General features: G+C 39.0%; 1 protein-coding gene across 18 annotated transcripts in view; it reads left to right on the top strand.

Annotated features, from left to right (window-relative positions):
* The window catches only part of GRIP1 (glutamate receptor interacting protein 1), a 711,077-nt gene that overhangs the window by 637,044 nt on the left and 53,240 nt on the right, over nucleotides 1–20,793 (top strand). For all 18 annotated transcript variants that reach the window (XM_045366606.3, XM_045366605.3, XM_045366600.3 and 15 more), the window contains 2 exons: nucleotides 1,300–1,369; nucleotides 14,945–15,090. In XM_045366606.3, coding sequence (XP_045222541.2) covers nucleotides 1,300–1,369; nucleotides 14,945–15,090 — 216 coding nt within the window. The remainder of the gene's footprint in view (nucleotides 1–1,299; nucleotides 1,370–14,944; nucleotides 15,091–20,793) is intronic.

The raw sequence follows: 20,793 nt of genomic DNA, 5'->3' as shown, positions 1-20,793 counted from the left end.
TTTAGGGGCCTGTTAATGATCTCTAGAAGGAAACCTCTCCAGCCTTCAGGTTGGCAAAATGTCTCCTTTCAGAGGCAAATTGTTTTTCACAAATGTTGGTATGGCTAATTTTAAGGATCAGATTCCTGCATTAAATGTAAACCTCTAAGTCAAGATGATTTTTTGTATTTATATGGACTATAATTAGTTTCTAGGGTTAATTCTAAGTAGGCTCATTTCTAATTTTTTTTATTCCCATAAATGGAAATATTCCTAAGAAAATTAGTAAAGCCCAAAACTGATCACTGTGCAGTATAATAGTTTTATCTATAAATGTAATAAAAGTTACATGTACATGTTTAGAATATCAGCATATATAAAAATTTAGTTAACTAGTAACAAAATATTTACTAAAAAAAAAAAGAGAGAGTCACATTCCAGGAGCTTTCTAAGTATGAATTTGTGAGCAGAATTTAAAGATTTAGAGTCCATCTAGCAAAAGATTTCCTTGTGGAGAAAAAAAAAGAACTTTATTTATTTATTTATTTATTTATTTATTTATTTATTTATTGAGACAGAGTCTTGCTCTGTTGCCCAGGCTAGAGTGAGTGGTGTGATCTTGGCTCACTGCAACCTCTGCCTCCTGGGTAAAAGCAATTCTCCTGCCTCAGCCTCCCATGTAGCTGGGACTATAGGCATGCACCACCACGCCTTTCTAATTTTTCTGTTTTTAGTAGAGATGGGGTTTCACCATGTTGGTCAGGCTGATGTCGAACTTCTGACCCCAGGTGATCCTCCCGCCTCAACCTCTCAAAGTGCTAGGATTACAGGCATGAGCCACTGTGCCTAGCCAAAAAAAAAAAGGAACTTTAAATCAGTGATTCTTATCCACTTTCCCACTCTACACTGGAGTAATATGGCATATTCCCATCAACAGTGGTGTCTCCTCACTGGAAAAGAATAGAAGAAGGGGTAACTAAGGGGAGCCCCCAATTGATTTTAATACTCTCCAACTGAGGTACCCACCCTTCAGGTCCTCTCTTGGGAATTGCTTATTAAAATAGATTTAAATCTAATGGGTACTTATCCAATTGCTTTCTCTAATTACAAATTTAAAGTGGCATTAGTTTTTGTTTATAAATATTTCAACCTAAACATTTGTATAGATATAATGTGTATACTTGCTAATTCATTTGCTGACTATCTTTGTTTTGTATACAAACGTTACTTGCATTAAGTTATTATAAAACAGGGGAAATGTACAGTAAAGGGGTGAATAATGGATATGAAGATGTGATTATTCTATATCCATTATTACAGCACCATCTAGTAGAAAACCAGGAGACCCCCTCGTCATTTCGGATATCAAGAAAGGAAGTGTGGCACACAGGTAAGGAAAATAGGTTTTCTGATTCATTTTAAGCCCTCTCTTAATTTAAGTATACATGATACCTTCCACACCCAAAGCAAACCTTTCTAATGGGTCACTGTATTTTCAAAAACTTCCAAGCAGCCACTGTTAATTGATCATATTTGACATCCCTAGTTGCAGTGGCTCCATAGATCTTCTCCTGGTTATCAATTTATTTATACACAGCTGAAAACGTTTCTTAGGGTCTCTCATGAGTCTAGCATAGGCTCTCCTTCACTGATCATCTTCCGTTCATTTTCTGACCAAAACAAAAACCTGAAAGTAGCCGCACTTATTAGAGGTACCCAAACAGAGGTGATAACTTGTGCAAGAGTTTTGCTGTTACCAGAATATCCCCACTGGGCAAGCAAGATTCTTGAGCGTTAAAATGTTCATGTCACCTATTTGGCCCATATACCATCAAAATCAGGACGTCTCAAATTTTTAATTTCATAAATAAAAATATTTTTAAATGATTGAGGATACTGATATAAGACCATTAACTTTCTTTTTGTTTTCCAATTCAGGACTTAAAAAAATTTCAACCTATTATCACAATTATTTTATTAAATAAATACTTTATTTTATTTTTGAGACAGAGTGTCTCCTCTGTCACCCATGCTGGAGTGCAGCAGTATGATCTCGGCTTACTGAAACCTCTGCCTCCTGGGTTCATGTGATTCTCCTGCCTCAGCCTCCCAAGTAGCTGGGATTACAGGTGTGCACCACCATGCCTGGCTAATTTTTGTATTTTTTTACTAGAGACGGGTTTTCGCCATGTTGGCCAGGCTGGTCTCAAACTCCTGACCTCAGGTGATCCACCCACCTCAGCCTCCCAAAGTGCTGGGATTACAAGTGTGAGCCACCACATCCAGCCCAAGAAATACTTTAACATTAGAAAAGTAGGAAGGACATTGTATGAGTTTAGAAATGTATGTACAGGCTCCACTGCTATGACAAAGAGACATCTAAAGACAGTGGATCAAACAAGACAGAAGTTTCTCTCTTAAAACAGTTGGGAGATAGGCAGGCAATCCAGGGCTGACGGAGCCATCCCAGCAGCTTGTCAGTTATTACCATTTTTTTTTTAATTTTTAATTTTTGTGGGTATATAGTTGGTATATATATTTATGGGATACAAGAGATATTTTGATAAGGCATGCAATGCATAGTAATTACATCATGGAGAATAGGGTACCCATCCCCTCAAGCTTTTATCCTTTGTGTTACAAGCAATCCAATTATACTCTTTTAGTTATTTTTAAGTGTGCAGTTAAATTACTACTGACCATAGTCACCCTGTTGTGCCATCAAATACTAGGTCTTATTCATTCTATTTTTTTTTGTACCCATTAACCATCCCTACTTTCCCCACCCTGACCCCCCCACTACCCTTCCTAGCCTCTGGTAACAATCCTTCTACTCTCTATCTCCATGAGTTCAATTATTTTGATTTTTAAATACCATAAATAAGTGAGAACATGTGATGTTTGTATTTCTGTGCCTAGTTTATTCCACTGAACATAATGACCACCAGTTCCATCTAATGCGTTGCAAGTGACAGGATCTTGTTCTTTTTTATGCCTGAATGGAACTCTGTTGTATATATGTATCACATTTCTTTTATCCATTTATCTCTCAATGGACACTTATGTTGCTTCCAAATCTTGGCTGTTGTGAACAGTGCTGCAGCAAACATAGGAGTTCAGATATCTCTTCAATATTCTGATTTCCTTTCTTTTGGGTATATACCCAGCAGTGGGATTGCCGGATCATATGGTAGCTCTCTTTTTAGTTTTTTGAGGAACCTCCAGCTATTTTTATGGTGGTTGTACTAATTTACATTCCCATCAACAGAGTATACAGGGTTCCCTTTCCTCCACATTCTCTCCAGCATTTGTTATTGCCTGTCTTTTGGATAAAAACCACTTTAACTGGGGTCAGATGATATCTCATTGTAGTTTTGATTTGCATTTCTCTGATGACCACTGATGTTGAGCATCTTTTCATATGCCTGTTAGCCATGTGTATGTCTTCTTTTTAGAAATGACTATTCAAATATTTTGGTCATTTTTTAATAGGATTACTAGATTTTTTTTCCTATAGACTTGGTTGAGCTCCATGTATATTCTGGTGATTAATCCCTTGTCAGATGGATAGTTTGCAAATATTTTATCCTGTTATGTGAGCTGTCTCTTCACTTTGTTGATTTTTTTTCTTTGCTATGAAAAAGCTTTTTCACTTGTTGTGATCCCATTTGTCCATTTTGCTTAGGTTGCCCACGCTTGTGAGGTATTAAGACATATTTGCCCAGACCAATGTCCTGGAGAGTTTCCCCAATGTTTTCTTGTGGTAGTGTCATAGTTTGAAGTCTTAGATTTAAGTTGTTAATCCACTTTGATTTGACTTTTGTATATGACAAGAAATAGCTGTCTAGTTTTATTCTTCTGCATGTTAATATTCCGTTTTCCCAGCACCATTTATTGAAGAGATTGTCTTTTCCCCAGTGTATGTTCTAGGCACCTTTGTCAAAAATGAGTTCACTGTAGGTATGTGGATTTGTTTCTGGGTTCTCTGTTCTGTTCCATTGGTCTATGTGTATATTTTTATGCCAGTACCATGGTGTTTGGGTTACTATATGTCTGTAGTATAATTTGAAGTCAGATAATGGGATTCTTCCAATTTTGTTCTTTTTGCTCAGGATGGCATTGGGTATTCTAGGTCTTTTGTGGCTCAGTATAAATTTTAGGATACTTTTATCTATTTCTGTGAAGACTGTCATTGGTATTTTGATACAGATAGCATTGAATATGTAGATTGCTCTGGGTAGTATGGACATTTTAACAATATTGAGTCTTCTGGTTTATAAACATGTATATTTTTTTTCTATTCCTTTGCGTGCTCTTCAATTTCTTTCATCAGCGTTTTACAGTTTTCATTGTAGAGCTCTTTCACTTCTTTCATTAAGTTAATTTCTACGTATTTGATTTTATTTGTGGCTCTTGTAAATGGGATTGTGTCTTTAATTTCTCTTTCAGGTTGTTCACTGTTGGCATATAGAAATGCTACTGATTTTTGTATTATTGATTTTGAAGCCTGCAACTTTACTGAATTTTTTAAATCAGCTCTAATAGTTTTTTTTCATGGAGTCTTCAGGTTTTTCCAAATGTAAGATCATGTCATCTGCAAACAAGGATAATTTGACTTCTTCCTTTCCAATGTTGATATGCTTTTTTCTTTCCCTTGTGGGATTGCTCTAGCTAGGACTTCCAGTACCATGTTGAATAACAGTGGTGACAGTGAGCATCCTTGATGTGTACCAGATCTTAGAGGAATGGAATGGCTTTCAGTTTTTCCCATTCAGTATGATACTAGCAGCAGCTGTGTTGTATATGGCTTTTATTATGTCGAGGTATATTTCTTCTATACCCCAGTTTTTTGAGGATTTTTATCCTGAGGGATGTTAAATTTTTTTCAAATGCTTTTTCAGCATCAATAGAAATGATCATGTGATTTCTGTCCTTTATTCTATTGACATGATGTGTCTCACTGATTGATTTGCATAGCTTGCACCATCTTTGAATCTCGGGGTTGTGATCCAGCTTGGTTGTGAATCATCTTTTTAATGTATTTGTGACTTCACTTTGCTAGTATTTTGTTAAGGATTTTTGCATTAATGTTCATTAGAGGTTTTTGGCCCATAGTTTTCATTTTGTTTTTCTTTCTTGTGTGTGTGTGTGTGTGTGTGTGTGTGTGTGTGTGTGTGTGTGTATCTTTGTCTGATTTTGTTATCATGGTAATACTGGCCTCATAGAATGAGTTTGGAAGGATTTCCTCCTCCTCTGTTTTTCAGAATAGTTTGAGCAGGATTGATATTAGTTCTTTAAATGTTTGATAGAATTAGGCAGTGAAGCCATTGGGTCCCAGGTTTTCCTTACTTGGAAGCTTTTTATTATGACTTCAATCTTGTTACTTATTACTGGTCTGTTCAGGTTTTGAATTGCATCATAGTTCAATCTTGGTACATTGTATGAGTCTAGAAATTTATTCATTTCCTCTAGCTTTTCTAATTTATTGGCATATAGTTGCTCATAGTAGCCACTAATGATTCTTTGAATTTCTGTGATATCAGTTCTAATGTCTCCTTTTTCATCTCTGACTTTATTTAGTTGGGTTTTCTCCTTTTTTTTATTTTTGTTATTAGTCTGGCTAAAGCTTTGTCCATTTTGTTCACCTTTTTAAAAACATTTTGTTTCATTGATCTTGGCATTGTTTTCTTCTTTTCAAATTCATTTATTTTCGCTCTGATCTTTGTTATTTATTTTCTACCACTAATTTTGGGTGCAGTTTGCTCTTGTTTTTCTGATTCTTTAAGATGCATTGTTAGTTTATTTATTTGATGTCTTTGTTCTTTTTTGATGTAGGCACTTACAGTTAAACATTTCCTGCTTAGTGCTGCTTTTGCTGTATCCCATTGGCTTTAGTATGTTGTGTTTCCATTATCATTTGTTTCAATACATTTTTTAACTTTCTTACTAATTTCTTCATTGGCCCACAGATCACTCAGAAGCATGTTGTTTCATTTCCATGTGTTTGTATAGTTTAAAAAATTCCTCGTGGTTTTTTGTTTTCTTCAAATTTTATTTTAAGTTCCAGGGTACATGTGCAGGATGTGCAGGTTTGTTACATTGGTAAACATGTGCCATGGTTTGCTGCACAGATCAACCTATCTTCTAGGTATTAAGCCCAGTACCCATTAACTATTCTTCCCGATGGTCTCCCTCCCATCATCTCACCCATGAGAGGCCCCACTGTGTGTTGTTGCTTCCAGGGTGTCCATGTGTTCCCGTTGTTCAGCTCCCACTTATAAGTGACAACAAGCAGTGTTTGGTTTTCTGTTTCTGTGTTAGTTTGCTGAGAATAAAAGCTTCCAGCTCTATCCATGTACCTGCAAAGGACATGATCTCATTCCTTTATATGGCTGCATAGTATTCCATAGTGTATATGTATCACATTTGCTTTATCCACTCTATCATTAATGGGCATTTGGGTTGATTCCATGTATTTGCTATTGTGAATAGTGCTGCAATGGACATACACATGCATGTATCTTTATAATAGAATAATTTACATTCCTTTGGATATATACCCAGTAATGGGATTGCTGGGTCAAATGGTATTTCTGCTTCTAGATTTTTGAGGAATTGCCACACTGTCTTTCACAATAGTTGAACTAATTTACGTTCCCACCAACCGTGTAAAAGCATTCCTTTTTCTCTGCAGTCTCACCGACATCTGTTGTTTCTTTACTTCTTCATAATTGCCATTCTGACTGGCATCAGATGATATCTCATTGTGATTTCAATTTGTGTTTCTCTAATGATCAGTGATGATGAGCTTTTTCTCATATGTTTGCTGACTGCATGAATATCTTCTTTTGAGAAGCGAAGTTCTTTATAGACTCTGGATATTAGCCCTTTGTCAGATGGATAGATTGGGAAAATTTCCTCCCATTCTGTAGGTTGTCTGTTCACTCTGATGATAGTTTCTTTTGCTGTGCAGAAGCTCTTTAGTTTAATTAGATCCCATTTATCAATGTTTGCTTTTGTTGCCATTGCCTTTGGCATTTTTGTCATGAAATTCCTAAATGGTATTGTCTAGATTTTCTTCTAGGGTTTTTATAGTTTTGGGATTTAGATTTAAGTCTTTAATCCATCTTATTTTATTTTATTTTATTTATTTTATTTTATTTTGTATAAAGTGTAAGGAAGGGGTCCAGTTTCAGTTTTCTTTGTATGGTTAGCCAGTTCTCACAGTGCCATTTATTAAATAGGGAATCCTTTTCCCATTGCTTGTTTCTGTCAGATTTGTTGATGATCAGATAGTTATGGGTGTTTGGTCTTATTTGTGAGTTCTGTATTCTGTTCCTTCGGTCTATATGTCTATTTTTGTGCCAGTACCATGCTGTTTTGGTTACTGTAGCCTTGTACTATAGTTTGAAGTTGGGTAGTATGATGCCTCCAGCTTTGTTCTTTTAGCTTAGGATTGGTTTGGCTATACGAGCTCTTTATTGATTCCACATGAATTTTAAAACAGTTTTTTTCTAATTCTGTCAAGAATGTCAAAGGTAGTTTAACAAGCATGGCATTAAATCTATAAATTACTTTGGGCAGTGTGGTCATTTTCACGATGTTGATTTTTTCTGTCCATGAGCATGGAATGTGTTTCTATTTGTCTGTGTCCTCTCTGATTTCTTTGAACAGTGGTTTGTAGTTCTCCCTGAAGAGGTCCTTCCCTTCCCTTATTAGCTGTATTCCTAGGTATTTTATTCTCTTTGTAGCAATTGTGAATGGGAGTTCTTTGATTATTTGGCTCTCTGCTTGCCTGTTGTTGGTGTATAAGAATGCTAGTGATTTTTGCATGGTGATTTTGTATGTTGAGACTTTACTGAAGTTGCTTATCACAGCTTGGGAAGCTTTTGGGCTGAGATGATGGGGTTTTTTAGATATAAGATCATGTCATCTGCAAAGACAATTTGACTTCCTCTCTTCTGATTTGAATACCCTTTATTTTTTTCTCTTGCCTGATTGCCCTGGTCAGAACTTCCAATATACTATGTTGAATAGGAGTGGTGAGAGGGCATCCTTGTCTTGTGCTGGTTTTCAAGGTGAATGCTTCCAGATTTTGCCCATTCAGTATGATATTGGCTGTGGGTTTGTCCTATATGGCTTTTACTATTTTGAAGTATGCTCCTTCAATACCTAGATTATTGAGAGTTTTTAAATGAAGGGATGTTGAATATTATTGAAGGCCATTTCTGCGTCTATTGAGATAATTATGTGGTTTTTGTCTTTAGTTCTGTTTATATGTTGAATCACATTTATTGTTTTGTGTATGTTGAACCAACCTTGCATCCCAGGGATGAAGTCAACTTGATCATGGTGGATAAACTTTTTAACGTGCTGCTGGATTCAGTTTGCCAGCATTTTATTGAGGATTTTTGCATCCATGTTTATCAAGGGCATTAGCCCAAAGTTTTTTCTCATTGTTGAATATCTCTCCCAGGTTTTGGTATCAGCATGATACTGGCCTCACAAAATGAGTTAGGGACAAATTCCTTATTTTCAATTGTTTGGAATAGTTTCAGAAGAAATAATACCAGCTCATCTTTGTACCTCCATTAGAATTCAGCTGTAAATCCATGTGGTCCTGTGATTTTTTTGGTTGGTAGACACTATTTATTACTGTCTCAATTTCAGAACTCATTATTGGTCTGTTTGTTCTCATTAGTTTCAAATAATTTCTTGATTTCTGCCTTAATTTTATTATTCACCCGAGGGTCACCTGGGGGCAGGCTGTTCAATTTCCAAAGTAGTAGTGTGGTTTAGAGCAAATTTCTTAATCTTGAGTTTAATTTGATTGTGCTGTGATTTGAGAGACTGTTATGATTTCAGTTATTTTGCATGTGCTGAGGAATGTTTTACTTCCAATTATGTGATCGATTTTAGAGTAAGTGTCATGTGTCAATGAGAAGAATATATATTCTGTTGTTTTGGAGTGGAAAGTTCTGTAGCTATCTATCAGGTCCACTTGATCCAGAGCTGAGTTCAAGTCCTGAATATCTTTGTTAATTTTCTGTCTCAATGATCTGCCTAATATTGTCAGTGGGGTGTTACAATCTCCCACTATCACTGTGTAGGAGTATAAGTTTCTCTGTAGGTCTCTAAGAACTCTCTTTATGAATCTGGGTGCTCCTGTATTGGGTACATATGCATTTAGGATACTTAGCTGCTCTTGTTGAATTGAACCTTTTCTTCTGTCTTTGTTGGTTTAAAATCTCTTTTCTCACAAACTAGGAGTGCAGGCTCTTCTTTTTTCAGTTTTTCATTGCTTGGTAAATTTTCCTCCATCACTTTATTTTGAGCCTATGTGTGTCACTGCATATGAGAAAGGTCTCTTGAAGACAGCATACCAATAGATCTTGGCGCTCTCTTTATCCAGTTTGCCATTCTGTGTCTTTTAACTGGGGCATTTAGCCTGTTTACATTTAAGTTTAGTGTTGATATGTGTTAATTTGATCCTGTCGTCATGATGCTAGCTGGTTATTTTGTAAACTTGTTTATGTGGTTGCTTCTTAGTGTCACTGGTCTGTGTATTTCAGTGTGTTTTTGTAGTGGCTAGTAATGGTTTTTCCTTTCCATATTTAGCACTTCCTTCAAGAGCTCTGGCAAGGTAGGCCTGGTGGTGATGAATTCCCTCAGCATTTAGTTGTCAGAAAAGGATCTTATTTCTCCTTTACTTATGAAGTTTAGTTTGGCCAGATATGAAATTCTGGATTGGAAATTATTTTCTTTTAGAATGTTGAATATTGGCCCCCAAACTCTTCTGGCTTGTAGGTTTCTGTAGAGGTCTGATGTTGGTCTGATGGGCTTCCCTTTGTAGGCATCCTGGCTTTTCTTTCTGGCTCCCCTTAACATTTTTTTCGTTCATTTTGACCTTGGAGAATCCAATGAGTTTGTGTCTTGGGGTTGATCTTCTCATGTAGTATCTTACTGAGGTTCTCTGGATTTCCTATATTTGAATGTTGGCCTATCTTGCTAGGCTTGGGAAGTTCTCCTGGATTATATCCTGAAGTATGTTTTCCAACTTGGTTCTGTTCTCCCTATCTCCTTCAGGTACCCCAATCAGTCATAGATTTGGTCTTTTTACATAATCCCATACTTCTTGGAGGTTTTGTTTATTCCTTTTTATTCTTTTTTCTCTATTCTTGTCTGCCTGTCTTATTTCAGAAAGATAGTCTTCAACTCTGAGATTCTTTGTTCCACTTAGTCTGTTTGGCTATGGACACTTGTGATTGCATTGTGAAGTTATCATGTTGTGTTTTTCAGCTCCGTAAGGTCATTTATGTTTCTCACTAAACTGGCTATTCTAGTCATCAGCTTCTGTAATGTTTTATTATGATTCTTAGCTTATTTGCATTGTGTTAGAGTATGCTCCTTTAGTTCAGTGAAGTTCATTATTACCCACCTTTTGAAGCCTACTTCTGCCAATTCAGCCATCTCAGCTTCAGCCCAGTTCTGTGCCCTTGCTGAAGAAGTATTGCAGTTATTTGGAAGAGAAGAGGCACCCTGGCATTTTGAGTTTTCTGCAATTTTATGTTGATTCTTTCTCATCTTTGTGGGCTTATCTGCCTTCAATCTTTGAGGTTGCTGACCTATGAATGGAGTTTTTGTGGGGTCTTTTTATTGATGATGTTACTGTTGTTGCTTTCTGTTTATTTGTTTTTCTTTTAACAGTCAGGCCCCCCTTCTGTAGTGCTGTTGTGGTTTGCTGGGGGTCCACTCCAGACCCCAAGCCTGGGTCCCTCCTGCACCTGGATGTATCACCAGTGAAGGCTACAAAACAGCAAAGACGGGAGCCTGCTCCTTCCTCTGAGAGCTCTGTTCCAGAGGGGCACTGACCTGATGCCTATCTGGTGACCTGGAGACCCCTGTTGGGAGGTCGCACCCAGTCAGGAGGAACGGTATCAGGAACCTGCTTAAAGAAGCAGTCTGCCTGCTCCTTGACAGAGCAGGTGCTCTGTCCTTTGGGGAACCACCCTCATCCAGACCGCCCAGACTCTTCAGAGCCAGCAGGCAGGAAAGGTTAAGTCAACTGAACCAGAGAGACCATGGCTCCCCCTCCTGCAAGGGGCTCCATCCCAAGAAGATCATAATTCTGTCCATAAAACCTTGGCTTAGAGTGAATTTCTTAACCTTGAGTTTAATTTGATTGTGCTGTGGTCTGAGAGACTGTTATGATTTCAGTTATTTTGCATCTGTAGTTGCTGCAATTCCCACAGGTGGTCTATAAGGTTCTTGTACTTGAATATAGATACCTTTCTCTATGTTTGGGAAGTTCTCTGTTATTATCCCTTTGAATAAAGTTTCTACCCCTATCTGTCTCTCTACTTCATCTTTAAGGCCTGTAATTCTTAGATTTGGCCTTTTGAGGCTATTTTTTAGATCCTGTAGGTGTGCGCCATTGTTTGTTTGTTTGTTTGTTTTGAGACGGAGTCTCACTTTGATGCCCAGGCTGGAGTGCAGTGGCGCAATCTTGGCCCACTGCAACCTCTGCCTCCTGGGTTCAAGCAATTCTCCTGCCTCAGCCTCCCAAGTAGCTGGGATTACAGCCACACACCACCATGACCAGCTTTGTGTGTGTGTGTGTGTGTGTGTTTGTACTTTTAGTAGAGACGGGGTTTCGCCATGTTGCCCAGGCTTGTCTCAAACTCCTGACCTCAAGTTATCTGCCTACCTCGGCCTCCCAAAGTGCTGGGATTATGGGTGTGAGCCACCATGCCTGACCCAGTTTTTTGTGTTTTTTTGTTGTTGTTGTTGTTTCTTTTTTCTTTTGTCTTCTCTGGCTATGTATTTTTAAATATCCTGTCTTCAAGCTTACTAATTCTTTCTTCTGCTTGATCAATTATGTTGTTAAGAGACTCTGATGCAATTTTTTAATGTGTCAATTGCATTTTTCAACTCCAGAATTTCTGCTGGATTTTTTTTTTAATTATTTCAATCTCTTTGTTGAATTTATCTAATAGGATTCTGAATTTGTTATCTGTATTATCACAGACTCAAAACTTCATTGTTTCCTCAAAACAGTAATTTTGAATTCTCTGTATGAAAGACCACATATCTCTATTTCTCTGTGATTGGTTTTTCGTGCCTTATTTAGTTCACTTGGTGAGGTCATGTTTTCCTGGATGGTCTTGATGCTCGTGAATGTTCATTGGTGTCTGAGAACTGAAGAGTTAAGTATTTATTATAGTCTTTGCAGTCTGGGCTTGTTTGTACCTGTCCTTCTTGGGAAGGCTTTCCAAGTATTTGAAGGGACTTGCGTGTTGTGATCTAAGTTTTTGGTCAGTTCACCTGTATCTCCATTAGGGGGCGCCCCAAGTCCAGTAACACTATGGCTCTTGCAGACTCAAAAATACTGCATTGGTGGTCTTGGGTAAGATCCAGAAGAATCTGGATTACTAGGCAGAGACTCTTGTTCTCTTCCCTTTCTTCCAAACAGATACAGTCTCTCTCTCTGTGCTGAGCTACCTGAAGCTGAGGGGTGAGGGGGTGACACAAGCACCCCTGTGGTCACCACCACTGGGACAATGCTGGTTCAGACCTAAAGCCAATATGATACTAGCTCTCAAATAAGGCTGCCAGTAAACCCTTATCTGGCTACTGCTAGTCCATGTTCACTCAAGGGCCAAAGGCTCTATAATCAGCAGGTGGCAAAGCCAGGCAGGATAGTATCCTTCTTTTCAGGGCAGTGAGCTCCCCCCTGGCCCCTTGCAGGTCTAGAGATGGCATCCAGGAGCCTGGTCCTGGAGACCAAAACCTTAGGAATCTACCTGGTGCTCTATTCTACTATAGCTGAGCTGGCACCCAAGCCACAAGACGAAGTCTTTCCCATCCTTTCTACAAGGAAAGAAGTCCCTCCCCATGGCCACCACTGCTCCAGGCCCATGGCAAGTACTGCCTGACTATTGCCGATGTTCACTCAAGGCCCAAAGGCTCTTTAGTCAGCTTGTGGCAAATGCTGCCAGGGCTGGGACTCTTCTTTCAAGGCAGTGGGCTCCCTTCTATCCCAGAGCAGGTCCACAAACATCCAAGAGCTAAGGCCTAGAATCAGGGACCCCAAGAGCCCACTTGGTACTCTACCCCACTGTTGCAGAGCTGGTACCTAAGCTGCAAGTCCTTTTTACTGTTTCCTTTGCTTTTCTCAAGCAGAAACAGCCTCCCCATAGCCACCACAGCTGGGAATGTGCTGGGTCACACCTAAAGCCAGCACAACTCAGTCTCACCTAAGGCCCACAGCAAGTACTACCTGGCTACTGCTGCTGATTTTATTTTTTTATAATATTTGATTTTATTTATTTTTTGAGACAGAGTTTCATTCTGTTGCCTAGGCTGGAGTGCAGTGGTGTGATCTCAGCTCACTGCAACCTCCACCTCCCAGGCTCAAGTGATTCCCCTACTTCAGCCTCCCGAATAGCTGGGGTTACAGGTGTGTGCCACCACGCCTGGCTAATTTTTGTATTTTTTGTAGAGATGGGGTTTCACCATGTTGGCCAGGCTGGTCTTGAACTTCTGGTCTCAAGTGATCCACCCACCTTGGCCTCCCAAAGTGCTGGGATTGCAGGCGTGAGCCACTGCACCCAGCCATGCTGCTGATTATTCAGGGCCCAAGGGATATTTAGTCAGGAGGTGATAAATGTTGCCAGGACTGGGTCCTTCCCTTCAAGGCAGCAGGTTCCCTTCTGGCCCTGGGTGTGTCTCGAAATGTTGTCTGGGAGCTAAGGCCTGGAAAAGGGGCCTTAGGACTCTGCCCGGTGCCCTGTCATACTATGGCTGAGCTGATATCAAAGTTGCAAGACAAAGTCTTCTTTAGTCTCTCCTCTCCTCTACTCAGGTAGAGTGAAGATTTCTCCAGGAGTTGTGAGCTATACTGTGTAGGGCTAGGGGAGGGGTGTTGCAAGCACTCACTTAGCCACCCCAGCTAGTTTCTCATTAGGTCACATGCCCCCCAAGTCTACTGGCTCTGAGCTCAGCACAGCAGCAGGACTTGTCCAGGAATTGCAGTCCTTGTGGCTTTAAACTGTCTTTTGACTTTATTTAGTACCCGAGAACAATTTAGCGTGCAGCCGTGAGGCGTGCTGGAACTCAAGTTCTGACCCCTGCTACCATTTTCTAGCTATAGGCAGGAGGTGGGGAGGGTCCCCAGAGAGTCTGGGGCATGCATTTTTAGAGGGTAACTTAAAAGAAGGGAAAAGAGAATGGGTGCTGGGAAACAATCAGCAGTCTCTGGCACAGACATAATGCATAAAAGGCTATTCTTACAAATCTGTGTATATATACATATATGCACGTAGAAACATGTACATACTACATTCACATTATTTTTTTAGTTTCATTATGGACCTTAAAAATTTTCAACAGACCTACCCTGGTCCACAGCCAGTTTTAGAGTCCCAGTGGCCACTTTCCAAATAAGCTATGGATTCATCTGTAAATTTTCTTGCTACTTCGGCCATAGTAAGTTTCCAGATGCAAGTGGAAATAGCAGAGGTTCAAGCCTTAGGCTTCCACTAACTCTATTACACCTTGCCTTCTCTCATTCTCTCAGCGCTCTCCTAATAACTGGACTACCAAGGATCAAAAGTAATACAACAATATGGAGAAACACAAGGATACCCGGGTCTATGCAGACCCTCGCCCATTACCTCCCTTCCTAGGAATTGTATGCTTCCTGAGTGACACTTATATATGTTCTTGTTTAATTGAAAAAAGTATAAGAAAAAATGGTTTTAATACTCTGCAATTTAATGTCATGGCAGGCAACCCAAATAAGACTAGAAGAAGGGAGGGAGTTGTCAATAAAGTACAATTTAAAAACAGTTGAACCTCTTTTCCTCTAAAGACTACCACAGTGCTACATTATGCTTAATGCCTCTTTAAATGGCCTAGTTAAGTGCTCATCATTAGTCGTGTGTTACTATGCATTCACTAACAGAACTGGGACCCTGGAACTTGGGGATAAATTGCTCGCAATAGATAATATCCGGCTGGACAACTGTTCCATGGAAGATGCAGTTCAGATCCTCCAGCAATGTGAAGACCTGGTGAAGCTCAAAATCCGCAAAGATGAAGATAATTCAGGTATTGAGAGCATCCTTAGTTAAAACTGATTTTTCAAAATGCCCATCTGTCACCAAAGGTATTAGATCTTGATATTTTACATACAACAGCTGGCTAGTGATGTGGCAGCAGTGTTTCACAGCTAGAAGAGTCTTTAAATTTTGTGTTGAGAGTGTAGTACGAATTTTAAATAATGATGCTTGTAAATGATATCATTAAGATAATTTCATTATACAAAACATTATAATTGCATGAAATAATTTTTAAAGATGATATCTAAATCATCGTCTAATCCCACACTAATACAGTGAAACTGGTGGTTTTCTGGTTTTTGTTGATATTCCTATGGCATAACTATAAACAAGTGGATGTTGCATTTTTTACCTAATTTTACATTATAAACATTTGATCATTTTATAAACTCTGAATATCTATCATTTTTATTGACTGCCTGTGATTTACCTTTCTTCTCTTCTTAAATCACTATATTGCTTCCAACTGTTTCATTATTGTAAATAGTACTCTTATAGACATCTTTATACATAGATATCTTTATTCAGCTTTTCAACTTTTTTTTTCTTTTGAATTCGTTCCTGAGAAAATATTCCTAGAAGCAGGATGGCTGAGTAAGAATACAAAGGAAATGTCTATGATTCCTGAGGAGCCAGTCATGCCTTATGTTGCTTTTCAAAAGGGCTATATACATTTTTTAGGCCCTCCAATGAAACTTAGGAGGGCATAGAATCATCTGAAGCGTTTGTTAAAACACAGATCCTGGGCACCACCCCAGGTGGGACCTGAGATTCTGGATTCCTAATAAACATCCAGATGCTGCCACAGCTGTGGTGCAAGGAGCACACTTCGGGTTGCTCTGAAATACGAGACATCCTATCTGATTATGATAAGAATATAGAGCCAATTGAAAAGTGTCCGTTCATCAAAAGAGTCAGATAATGTGGGGAATTACAGAATGTGATATGGATCCATAAAGTAAACATTTCATTTACAATTTTGCCAATCTTGTGGGTAAAGTCAAGGCCTTTCCTATGAACATGGTTCTGCTGATTATAGTCACAAGTCTAAATGTTTGCCTAAACCATATCCACAATATGGGTAAAGTCAAGGCCTTTCCTATGAACATGGTTCTGCTGATTATAGTCACAAGTCTTTTTGTTTGTTTGCCTAAACCATATCCACAATATATATTTTATGACTTCCAGTTTTATTTTGGTTTGGTTTGGTTTTTAATGCAGTGAGACTTTAAAGAATTTATAGCAATCTGAATGCCTCCTCCACCTAGATTTTGGTCTTCCCCAGTGTTTTAGAGTTTTTCTGCTAGGTAATTAACAGTAGATTTTATGTTTGTTTGTTTGTCTGTTTTGTGTTTGTTTTGTGTGGCACACCCAGGCTGGAGTGTGCCATGGAGTGCAGTGGTGCCAACTCTGCTCACTGCAACCTCCACCTCCCAGGTTCAAGCAATCCTTGTGCCTCAGCCTCCTGAGTAGCTGGAATTACTGGCATGCATCATCTTTCCTGGCTAATTGTTATATTTTTAGTAGAGATGGAGTTTTGCCATGTTGACCAGGCTGGTCTCAAACTCCTGACCTCAATTGATCTGCCCACCTCGGCCTCCCAAAGTGCTGGGATTTCACGTGTGAGCCACTGCGCCTGGCCATAGATTTTTGCCTAACGAACCCTTATTGAATCTTTCCCAACCGTTGGATTTTATTTTCATAGAACAAGTACATTCATATTTCATAGGTTATATAAGATTAATTAAATTACATAGTTAAAATAACAAGTACAGCTGGCATAAACAGGTTTAGGAATAAACATAATTGCCTCTAAATTTTGAAGTTTACAACTCAAGCAGGAGCAGGAGCAGAAGTGCAGAGGGGCTAGATAAAGAAACATATTGCTCTGGAGCATGCCATGGCATTGATCTGTACATTTTATGATAGAGGATGAACAGCCACAATTAATTCAGTAAATTGATTAAGTGGAGATTGGTTGAGAGAGCATCTACTGTATATAATTTCATTGCAACCAGTAATGAAGTTGTGGCAATGTTCTGGGATTTCCTTAATCAGGTCATCTAGAACTAGAGTTCATGGTTATGTCAGGCTATGTGTTTATGATTCCTATTCAAAGTAAAAAAAAAAAAAAACTATAGTTGCATCCATCAGTACAATTGAAGATGATGATATCCAAATATATTTTATAACCAATGTTTAAAAATATGCACAGGTTTGCACTAATTATTTCCTAAGCAACTGCTTTTCTGTGCCAACATTTGCATTTCTCTCCTTACAAGCCTGCTTCAGTTGCACTTTCTTTTGGGGATTTATTTCAAAATAGGGAGTAAGCCTTTAGCATCAGCCTGGGTTCTGTCCTAGTCAAGAGGCAAAGCCCTGTGGAGAAACCTGTTTTGCATGATTTGCCCTGCTCAGCAGATGTCAGCTACCTTCCTTGCAAAGTGAAAAAGCCAAGCCAGAGATGAATGTGTGTAGTGGGCACAGTTGGCAATGCATCCAATTTCAAAGCCAGGCTGTGTCTGCCGGTTGGCAGGAGTTTCCCAAACAACTGAGCACTTGGAGAGCTAGACCTTACTTTCAGTTACTGATTTCCTTTGCCTCATTTTCCCCCTTTATACGCTTCCCCTACAATCCCTATTTTTTAATTTTAAGAGGTTCTGGTTTTAAAATCCTAAAGCTTCCATAGAAAAACATACAACCACCCAAAATAAGACTATAGATATTGGCATGAGAGACATACTTACCCAAACCAGATTTTCTCATACTGATATACAGAAATATATACTCGTTCAGACATGGTTTTACAAAAGATCACTATTTGCAAATTATTCAGCTATTGATTTTGAAGAATTTATGTGATCCTAGTATTCTCTTCCCTTACAACATTATAATTTGAATACCTGAATTCATTTTTATTCAGAGCAAAGTAAGGAAGGAAAAAAAACATTATTCAAAATGTAAAGCCTGACCACAGATTATTTAAAGGCAAACTAAATCTTCACAAAGAGGAAATGTTTTAAAATCAGACATGATATGATGAAGAATGGAAACTCAGAAGAAGAGACGGTAGGAGGGGGATGTGGGACCAAAAAAAACTACTTATTGAGTACAATGTGCAGCACTTGGGTGATGGGTGCACCACAATCTCAGGCTTCACCACTACACAATTCATCCAGGTAATGAAAAACCACTTGTACCCTTAAAGCTATTGAAATAAATTCTTTTAAAAAATCAGACCTCAGTTTAAAGTTCAGCTCTACCACATTTGAGCTGTGAGAGTTTGGGCAACTTGCTAAACTTGTCTGAGATTTGGTCCCATTTTCAGTACCATCTACATAATGATACCCATCTCAGGGAGCTGTTGTAACTTACTGAAAGAAATACTGGCACAGTCCATACTCCACTCAGTAAGTGGGGACTATTTGTATTCTAATTACCTCCTGAAATCCCTTTCTCTGCATTCGTTCTGATCCTTTATCAAGATATGACTGAGTGGAAAATAAGCATTGATCCTTCGGACAGTCACTGATTTTGAAAGTTTGATATTATGCTTAATCTGAAATTATGCTGGTGATCAGAATGATCCCATTAAATAGTTGCCATGCTTTGTCTCAATATTTTTGAATGGTAATATTCAGTGTATATTCTCCACCCCCAGAAATGTTGCTCATACTAATGTAGGCCCTCTGCACTTCAGGAGTTTTCCAGTCCTTTAACGGCTGGCTGCTCTCCTTCCTTCAATGATGATTCTCTCTCCGGTCACAGGAAGTTTATAACTATACTTGATGTAACTTGGTTTCCTAAGCTAGCTTGTACTGCAAATGGGATTTAACAGATACTGCTTCAAAATGTAAGCATTTCTTCCAGCTTCGCACGTCTCACTACCCTGCTGTGTACCTTACCCAAGGAGATGGTAGAACTATTCCCAAATGCTGCTGAAGCCCTCGATTTTCAGTCATGCCATCAGCATTCATTTATTGTCTATGAAGTATCAGGCAATGACTACCGGTTCTTAGATAAAAAGGACACAATCCTGCCCTTAAATCAGTTACCACCAAATAGGAGAAACAAAAGAAAATCAATAATTAACAATATAGTGAATGTCGTAAGGATATGCACAAAATATTCCACAATGGTAAGAGAATGTGAAGGCATCCATTTGAGCCTGAGGACCTCAAGGAAAAGATTCTAACCACCTGGGTCCCGAAGAGGTTTGTGAAGTGGTGCAGAAAGTTAGGGACAGCATGGCACACTCCAGTAGGCAGATATGGCTCAAGCAGAACATATGTGCAAGGACTTGGTAGTAGGTAAGCTAGAAAGGTATACTGGAGCCAAGTCATTATGGGCCTTGTAAATCATGTTAGTAAATTTGAATTTTATCCCAGAAACCAGTGGGGAGCCATTAAAGGAATTAAAACAGGAATGAGGCCCACTGGACTTGGTTAGTGACCGCTGGTTTTAATCACTTTACGAAAGCGCTGAATGAGCCATTCAAGAGAGTCTGAATTAACTCTGCTTCTAGCCCAAGCTGGGGGAAACGGTGGAATGAAAGACGAAGAACGCCAGACTGGCTTCATAACTGACAAGTGGGAAACTTAGGCACATTAACTTCTCTGAGCATGAGTTTCCTCATCTGTAAATGTCCATTTAATGCTTCCTTTAATTGGCTGTTTTAAGGATTAAAGGAGGAGATACATACATATATATACACACACACATATATATATATTTAAATTAAAGGAGGAGATATATGTGTGTGTGTGTGTGTGTATATATATATGTTTTTGTTTTGTTTTGTTTTGTTTTGTTTTGTTTTTGAGATGGAGTTTTGCTCCTGTCACCCAGGCTGGAGTGTAATGGCAGGATCTCGGCTCACTGCAACCTCCACCTTCCAGGTTCAACCGATTCTCCTGCCTCAGCCTCCCAAGTAGCTGGGATTACAGGTGCCTGCCACAACCATGCCCAGCTAATTTTTTGTATTTTTAGTAGAGATGGAGTTTTGCCATGTTGGGCAGGCTAGTCTCGAACTCCTGACCTCAGGTGATCCGCCCACCTTGGCCTCCCAAAGTGCTAAGATTATAGGCGTGAGCCACCGCGCCTGGCCTAAAGGAGGTAATATATTTAAGAACTCACCAATAAGTTTGCACTTAGTAAGGCCTAATGAATGCTGACTATCAGTAGTCATTACTGTATTTGGATATTTTAAAAGTGAATTTAAGCTCTATCTAACAATGGCCAAATCTTTTGGAACACTTGGAGTTGTAGGTGTTTTTCTCTCTCATTCTGGATTCAGCCTGGACCATCCTGCATTCAGGAGCTTCTGCGTTTGTCGTCTTCCATTACTGCAGGAATGTAACTCAGGTAGTGTCCAGTGGTTCTTGTGTGGGTCCAAGGCTCTGGGATTCCTGAGGCTGTGACCCAATCCCCAGGTCCTCAGCAATGCAAATAATCCCCTTGAAAAAAATCTATTGTTTGTCTTGATTGCTTCTGAGTCCAAAGTGAATGAAGAGAGTTGGAAGACCTGGCTAAGGCCTGAGAGGAAACCCTGAAACAAAGCAACAGAGACCTTTGGGGATTTGCAGGAAGAGATAGAGGTTTGCAAATCTATCACATATAGTTTTCAAAACTCGGGTTTGTATTACCACCCTTTTGTCAATCAAATATACAGCTATTAATGATTTCTCACTTG

Source organism: Macaca fascicularis, chromosome 11 (genome assembly GCF_037993035.2).
Source record: "Macaca fascicularis isolate 582-1 chromosome 11, T2T-MFA8v1.1".
NCBI classification, from domain to species: domain Eukaryota; kingdom Metazoa; phylum Chordata; class Mammalia; order Primates; family Cercopithecidae; genus Macaca; species Macaca fascicularis.
Note: the sequence above shows the minus strand (reverse complement) of the source record. Positions and strands in the feature narration are given on the sequence as shown.